General features: G+C 38.2%; 1 protein-coding gene across 2 annotated transcripts; it reads right to left on the reverse strand.

The window, feature by feature from the left end:
* Nucleotides 1-570: 570 nt before the first annotated feature.
* LOC146480517 (alpha-N-acetylglucosaminidase-like) lies at nucleotides 571-8,762 on the reverse strand. Of its 2 annotated transcripts, XM_085109698.1 has the most exons (8): nucleotides 8,280-8,762; nucleotides 7,485-7,703; nucleotides 6,088-6,352; nucleotides 4,881-5,127; nucleotides 4,209-4,370; nucleotides 2,704-3,088; nucleotides 883-1,449; nucleotides 571-851 (listed from the first exon to the last, which is right to left on the reverse strand). In XM_085109698.1, the coding sequence occupies exons 1-8, from the start codon at nucleotides 8,720-8,722 to the stop codon at nucleotides 713-715; spliced, it is 2,427 nt and encodes an 808-aa protein (XP_084965824.1). In that variant the 5' UTR covers nucleotides 8,723-8,762; the 3' UTR covers nucleotides 571-712. The 2 variants fall into 2 exon arrangements, with proteins under 2 accessions (XP_084965824.1, XP_084965825.1); XM_085109699.1 differs by having other exon boundaries at nucleotides 740-1,449; nucleotides 8,280-8,761.
* Nucleotides 8,763-8,805: the final 43 nt, after the last annotated feature.

Below are 8,805 nucleotides of genomic sequence, written 5' to 3' on the forward strand. Positions count from 1 at the left end.
GAGTTAAAAAAACATTTGGCCATTACTTTGTTTCAGAGCTGCCATAATTGACAATCAGAATCCTTAAAGTGCAACCAAGAACAGATGACAGATAGATAGTTTAATAGATAGACAGTTTATTAATCAAAAACCTTGCAGCCACAGGCTGAATTATGTCTGATTTACAATAAAAGATATAAAAATGAATCACAGTACTAATAAAGCTAAAAAACTAAAAATCAAGAATAAAAAATATAAAAGGACAAAATATATAATTAAGAGAAACAATTCTTTCAACTGCAACTTTCATTTGCAGATAGTTTAAACTTGATTGATACTTAATCTCATTAATATTCTCATAAAAAAAAAATATGCTACTTCTATATATATATCACCACAACCAAATCATTGTGAAACTTAGACTAGCAATGAATGCCTGTCTCCCATTGTTTACCTGTGTATATATTAATTTCCTTAACTATGCAATTTTTGTTAACACCATGATAGTATTTTTGTGACTGCATTTTCAATTGGGGGATTAAGGAAGAGAGGAAAAGACATAGTCACACCACGTTAGACATGATTGCTGTGAGAATACTTCAGCTTCAGCTTCAGCAGTCTAGTTTGGTGTTCACCTATATTTTTAATAATCTTTAGTTTGAATCGCCATCAAATCTTATTCTCGTGTTCTCAATGTAATGGTCCTTACAAGTCAATCAACTGCTATACTTTATTAATCCCCCCCTCCCCTTCCCTGCCAACTTCTCTTGTTCTTCTTAACAAATTTATAAAAAAAACCTGAATTATTTTGAAATGTAATAATGAAAATCCCTGGCCTTCTACCCTCCTTAATACACAGTACTATAATTTTTCTTTACTTAATGAATATTCCTTTTATTTTACACCGGTACAGTTTGTTTAATCAATATGTCATTTGGCCTGTACTTTTCATGCAGTATTTTGGCAATGCTCAAAGTGTCACCAACAGGATTGCTTGGAAATGAATTTGTGTCATGTGTCCACTGAGTTTCTTTGTCAAAGAGAGCAGCTTTAAACTTCTGACTCTCAAATGGTGTGCCCTGTGAAATTGCGTCAACAAGGAAGGACACAAACAGTTCCCAGCGAGGTTTGTAGTAATTCTCTACAAGCCCTCCCCACATTTTGGTAGCATAGTCTTCGATATTTGCATCAGGACCCCACAATGTAACTTGGTTACGAGCATTGAACTCATAGAGCCTGCTTTCCTGGTCATTTGTTGCAAGTGCCTTTGCGCCGTTGAGCCAGTTTCCAAGCAGGAAATACTGGTTTGATGAGAGAATGGCATCCATGTCTGTGAATATTCCATACAACTGACTTGCAGCTGCTTGAACACCGGATAAGGATTTGTTGTTATATGCAGCCACCAAGTTGTTGTAGGAAGTAATGGCCAGCAGCTGTAGGGACTGTCTTGTTACATCTGCCAGGTCATACCTTCCAACAAGAAACAAGTCATACATGTAATTTTAAAACAACTTCAAATGTAACTAGAGATACATGACTCGCAAAATCTCACGAAGCTAGGGCTGGGTGAAAAGTGGTGTGTACTGCTGGGTTTTAACCAAGAAACCACTGACAATAAGTGACAACACATTGCATTCCAGATAGAAAACATTAAAATAATAGTTAATACATAATTTTTTGCACATTAAGTTTTAAATAAATTTACAGTTTGTGATGTCCAAACACTTTGCTGATACTTAAATATTATTCCAGACAAACAGCTGGCCAGTGCAAAAAAACCTCATGCCAAACCATGTCTAACTGATGACACCAGTCTCTAATGACCCCCTCCCTCCCCTTTGGTAAAGTGCAGGTAAGAATGTTTGGAAAGCACAAAAGAAATACTTCAAAGCTCACAGAATGAACAAATGGTCAAAAGTCAAACATGCTTTTCATTGATATTAATTGAGTTTCAGTTAGTACATTGGTAAACGTTTTCTTCAATTCAAAGATGTGTCTTAATTTACTATTAAGTTAGGGTATTAGGTAATATAATGAGACTATATACAGCTATTTCAGTTAACGTTGTCGGTTCAAAAGCATGAAGCTAAAAGACAAGACCGAAAGTTTACGAGGGATTTTTATGAATAAATTCATCAAAGTCAGTCATGCCTTGAGAAAACAATAGGTTGTAATTAGCCGTACAATGACCTGCACGTGCAGGGATGATTTTGATGAAATTATTCATAAAAAATAATCCCACAAAACATTGCGGTCTTGTCTTCTAGCTTGATTTTAATCCGACAACGTTAATTGAAATAGCTGTATACTGACAACCCACAAATGTTATATCTCCATCTGTGGTGAAAATCCATTGTGACTATTGTTCAAATTATATTTTGGAATAAACCCTCCCCTGTCTTGTTATTTAAGGCCTACTCTCTAAATAAGCCTCCCCCTCCACCTTTGATATGTTTTATATCAAATTTCTCACGACAAACTTCTTAACTGTCAAGGAGGTTTGGAAATGTGACCTTAATTATCATAAAAAAGGTGATTAGAACTACTTTTCCAGGAATAATTATTGCTTAATGGTTTGATAAACTATACCAAGACTCAGAAGACTGTTTCATTTGATTTCCAAACAGCTCGAAGTTGGTGAAAAAAATTGTCAATCTTTTAACCCACTTCTTGATGTCTGGAAGTCAGACGAAACAATCTTTCTCACACCTGATATAATATTACCTGAAAGGTTCCACTTCACCACAGCTGTCTGCAGCCAGGACCATTGCATCCCACGCTTGCCACACGTCCTCAGGCTTGTACCACTCAGTGAAACTTAAATGAAGCGATGGTTTATTGACAATCACTGAATGAGTGTGACTACGCCCATAAGTAGAATTGTAGACACTCCTTCCTAACAGCTTCCAGGCTTGCAATGCATGTTCATTCATAACTCCGTATCTCCTATGGGAGTAAGCCTCTAACCAGGGTACAAGGTCAACCGGCTCTGACCTCCATCCCATCTCATTCATCAGCTCATACATTACAAAGTTTTGTTCAATTCCTTCTGGAGTAATGCCAGTACCTATCATGGTTGAGCCTGGGTGCTTAGCAGCACTGATAGGCGCTAAAAAGAAATGCTACAGTGTGAATTTCTCAAAATGTCCCTTGACATGATGTATGAGCACTGGCTCCCCAAAAACACACATGCACACTGATTGCGATGCACATACATGTACAGATATAATATGAGAGACATTTCAGTAGTAGATGCCTAATGAACAATTAACAACTAAATCAATTAATTGGGTTAAACCACAAAATAAGAAGTGGGTCAGAAAAGTAGTTAAACAAGTGGGCGTGGTACAGATTTACCCATGCAGGGTGCCTCCCCATTGTTTAGTTTCAGAAAAAATCCATACCCACTCCATGGAAGGTCATCTGAAATTCCTAGGGGGGAGGGTGTTCTTAAAAGTCAAAATTTTAGAAGCAATGTATGGAGTTAAACTGGAAATTCCTGGGGGGATGGGTGATGCAAAAGAAAAAAACCTGTGGGGGGAGTATGGATATTTTCTGGAACTGCACATTTTGTACTTAAGAACGGTGCCTACTATTGTTACTGCCCATACGTTCTGCGCATCTCGAGATACTCGGGTTTCCTATGGGTGGTGCCTACTAATACAGGGATATTTTTGCGCGGTTTAAAACTATGCGGATAAAGCAGAACTTAGCAAGTGCTTTTGGTATCCAAAGAGAAAATTGGGGGTAACCATGCATCTTTTAGAGATAATGAAGCTTCAATTTGGAAAAAAAACGCCATACATCGCTTTGTATTTTACTATTTTTTTAGAATAATTATCGCTAAGTTATCTCTGAAAAATGCGTGGTTACCCCCAATTTTCTTTTTGGATTTCCATAGCCCTTGGTAAGATCTGCTTTTCCCGCATAGTCATAAACCGCGCAAAAATACTTCCTTATTAGTAGGCACCGTCCTTAACAGACTGTTTTAAAAACAACTCCCTATTTTCCAAGGAAGCACCAGTATGTGCTTAATTAGTTCAAACAGGTACCATCTTGGTTTATATGCATACGGTGAATGCATTACCTAGCCATGGGGAGAGTACAGTACCAAAACTATCACGGATGGGCAGATAATAAAGAAAGTAATCAGCACTGAACTAAGATGACAATCATATGGAAATATTGAGGGACTGCAATTAGTTGACTGTGTGCAATGTGTGCTATACCTGAAGCAATTTTCATGATTTCTCCAAATAAACCAATATTTCCTCCAAAGTTGTGAAGCATACACCAAATAAATGGCTGTCCATAAAATGAATCTGTTGTCTGCCAAATTGGGTTCACTTCTGCATACAAATCTAAGACAATCATCTTTCCTAATGGGACACCTTGAGGAAACAGAGAGAAATAAATTAGATAAAAATGTTTCTCATAACACAATATTTTGGTAAATATATACCATGAAGCTAAAAAAATTTTCTGCTACTCTGCACTCATTAAAAAAGAGTTATGGTTGATGTAGATGATCAGAGGGATGTTGGGCTTCACTATAGACCAGAAATTATACGTACTACATGTGCACATATCAGTCCCTCCCCAACCCCCCTAATGTTTCTGTAAAGTCATTCTCATAATTGTCAAAAAACTGAACAGAAACAGAGAAGACCCCAATGCTCTTAAGCTCCAAAATCCGCTGGGAAGAATGCAAAAAACTAAGCAAGCACGATATTTTCAGTCGCCTTCCAGTGCCTGTCGCCACTCAGTTTTTTATTCTTCCCTGCAGGTTTTCAAACAAAAGAGAGACTGCCCGCAGTTAACCAAAGAAACTGTGTCTTGTACTCTGCAGTACTAAGTCACATTTCTGCTAAAAAAAGCTCATCAGTAAGATACATTTGTACCTCGTAACAATGCTTTGACCTGTGGTGGCTGCCAAAACTCTGCACTATGGTGGAACAGCCATCCCTGCATGAGCCAAATGGCATCTGGATCCCCAGCTAACATTCCCTCATACACTGCTCCACTGGCACTCGACAGATAGGAAGGATCACTTGATCGAGGAGTCATTTCATTAAAGGTATCGGTGTTGTAGATATGATTTGTGCCAAATTCAGTCGTGTACTCTTTAATAAATTCTCCACCAATTTGCTGCAAATACATGTGTTAAGTTATAAGATTCTGAGTACTTTTATAGCTTGGAGTAGTCTAATCCGTTATAAATCACTCATCTGCAATTTGAAAATTATGCATTAAAATATTATTCATTTTTGGAAATGATGAGATGACATTTCCCACTTTTACATCTCACAAGATTGGTCATTCTTGCTGCAACTGAAATGCATATTTGGGCATTCTTTGAAATAAAAGAAAATCTGGATATTAATGACCACAAAAAGACAACGATTACACAACAATGCGACCAACTTGCAATGCTATCTTATCAGTTGTTATTCCATGCACGCCCTGTTCAGGCAAAGTTCAGATTTCATCCAATATACAAACTGTACATTTCAACTGTAAGTACGAACTGTATATTTCAACACATGTACAGTAAGTACTTAATTATATATTTACCAGGGACTTCAACAATGCCTCCTCCTTAATTTTAATGGGATAGACTAGACACAATTACAACATTTGTACTTATGAAGATACAGATAAGACATCAAGAATGACCAACAAACTTGCAGTTTCAACAAATACCAAAAGAAGAATCAATGAAAATTGGACCACTTACCTGAATGTTTATGTTGTGGTTTAATTTTTTTTTTTTTTTTTGGTTTAAAAATTTCAAACCAGTTTGATTTTTATTTCCCTTTGTCTCACATTATGGTTGTTAATAAAAACTTCACAAAGGAAAATATATTATTATTATTATTATTATTATTATTATTATTATTATTATTATTATTATTGTTATTGTTATTATTATTAAAATTTCATCCAAATAGGTAATAAAAGCTACTGCCTGAATGGAGGACTGCACATACTTTCAATTGATTCCTCACCCCCCACCTCCCCTTCCTCAATTTTTTTGAAACTGAGAAACTTGTCAATGACTGCTTTTACCCAGTACGGCTATACTGGACTTTGCAAACTGTAACCTACCTTAAAAAGAGGGTCAGTTGGTTCCAAGAGGTATGTGTAGGAGTATGTCTCATTGAAATGGCACCAGTTTTCTAATCTTGTAACATTGGCATCTGGATAGACTCTCGTTAAACCATCTGGAACATGTCCAGCAAAAGCTGGTAGCACTGGGGTAATACCAAGTGCTCGCATCCGCTCCACAATTTTATGCTGTAAAGCCAACTGATTGTCGTGCCATGATGACGAAAGAGGGCCGCCCCAACCTCGTATATTACCCATTCTTGACCTGTGGAGTGGCAGAAAAAAGTGAGCTAATAATAAACAGAGTGGTTTGTAATATTATTGAAGAGCTCAGTGCATAACTGATCTAGCTAGCTAGTACATTTCAGATTGTTCTTTGTTGTTTTTGCTCAGATTCACCGAAGTTTTTACATGTGGCCTTGAATGCCTTCAGGAAACATAATTGCTCCAATGCTTTATCTGCTACTTTGCACTTCATTTTGTGATCAAAATGGAGATCTTGCCCATAATCTAAAGTTTTTATTGGAAATGAAGTACAAAACGGCAGGTAAAATATCGGAGCAACAATTCCTCATGGAATTCAAAGGCCTACCAAATGCCAAAATTCCAGTGAATCTGAGCCAATACAACCAAAAGCTATCTGAAATGCACTGTAGGTTGGTTATGCACTTAAAAGCCCTTCAATTAAAGTAATATATGTGTTAATCTTATGTTTCTGTGGGTGAAGGAGGACAGAGAGGAAATGTTAATGTAAACCTATGAGAAAACAATAGGAGGGGAATGGGAGAAAACGGGTTGGAAAATGAAAACAAAATAACATTGAAAGACAAAATAAAGTTGGGGAACTAGCCATGATAACAGTTAGAGAAAGCAGCAGGATCCCTTACGAAAGGAGGCACAAACTGTACTGGAAGCATCAGGGTCATAGTATCCCTGATATAATATAAGAACTATGCAACAACAAGTATTGCTACATGTACTAATTTGATTTTGATGGGTTGTCCACTGAACGCTTATCCCACACCAATCAATGTGTCAGCAAGGTTTCCTAAGCAAATTGCTGGTAGTCCTTTTGACACCTAGGCATTTAACTAATCTAAAAATTATTTTAAGAAATATACCATTAATATTTGACTATTATAAATATTTTAAAACAAAACAACCAGCTCATCACTGTGTGGAGGACTATAAAAGGATGCTAAATGTTGCCATGGTAATAGCCTCCAAGAAACGAGAGACAATGGATAGTTATGGAGATTTAGGGGAGACAAGGGTGGGTGCCTAGATGAAAACAGGAGATGAAGTGGGGAGTTCAGAACCCCCCTATCCCCAGCCCCCTCTCCCTCCTTCCACCCCATTTTGATGGCCCATGTCAAGAGGTGAAAAGCACTACATACCATGCAAGGAAAGCTGGTCCTCCAAAATGTTTATCTAGTTCCTGCTGAGTCAGATTCATCTTCAGATAAACTCTTTGCCAGATTGCTTCCTGCCCATTGAAAGCCAATGCCAGATTAATGCCACTCATGGCCATCCAGTCAATTTCACGCTCCCAGCGAGTCCAGTTCCACCATGCAGATGAATAACTTACTGAACACACATTCTGGTAATAACGAAACCTAAAGGATTATGAAAAAACATTCAAACCTGTATTTAGCAGCACCACATCAAGCAGTCACCCCCAGACTATTAAGCAGTCAGCCGTCAATGTCCTGAAAACTGGTCATTTTCAAAGTCTAAGTAGGCCAGCTCTTCAGTTATGGAAGTGGAAGATATGAAATAAATATATTTGAAATAACTGTGGATGAAAGAATAACTAAGTGCATGGCCATGGCAGTTATGTGCGCAACTTAGTAGTTGCAAAAAAAAAAAGTCTGAAAGAAATTCAGACTTGAACAGGATTCAAACCAATGACCTCTGGGATACTGGGGCAGTGTACAGCCAAGCTAATCAAGCCAACTGGGAGCTGGTCATTTTGTGAGTCATAATATACAGGCCTGTTGAGGCAAAGGTGTTACCTAGCAGGAGCCTACAACCCTAGGGCACCCAGAAATTGTACAGTATCGCCTGGCAATGTAGTTACATTATTTTGCTTGCTGCAAATTCCCTTCTCCCACTCTCTGGAAGTAATGTTACCTTTTTTCTTGGGGTGGGTACAAAGAAGGTGTTTGCAGTACATAGCTTTCTCAACTCACCTGTTTGGACTTGTGATTCTCACAGGCGTTTTCACAACAGGAAATGGATCTGGAATCTCGACCTGATTTCCACTCCATGACACATGACCATGGCATTCGTACTTGAGGAAGTGCGAAAAACCCAGCGCAGCTGCTACTCCACTTGTGCCGGTAATAAGTAACTTTCCATCTGCAGTATTGGTAACATATTCAAAAGTATCCAGATCTTGCTGAGATCCAAAGCTAGCGTTCACCACTATGGTAAATTTAGAGGCATACGCTGAACCGATCAGCCGAGTTATCAGATCTTCGACGGCCTGCTCCTGAACGGCTGTTGGCGCTTTGGTCTTGATATGAGCCAAATGCTTGAATCTAGAGCTGTCCATGTGTAAGCCACTACAGTACTGGATCAAAATTGACTCGATTACGAGCAGAAAGCCAATGACGTCGACGTTTTTGTACATTGCTGATTCACTTCCTTTGCGATATGCCCTTGCGAGTTTTCACGTGACGGGCGTCACGCGACAGGAATCTGGCTTGGCTGCCA

This window comes from Pavona decussata, unplaced genomic scaffold (assembly GCF_977016875.1).
Source record: "Pavona decussata unplaced genomic scaffold, jaPavDecu1.1 SCAFFOLD_53, whole genome shotgun sequence".
Classification (NCBI taxonomy): Eukaryota; Metazoa; Cnidaria; class Anthozoa; order Scleractinia; family Agariciidae; genus Pavona; species Pavona decussata.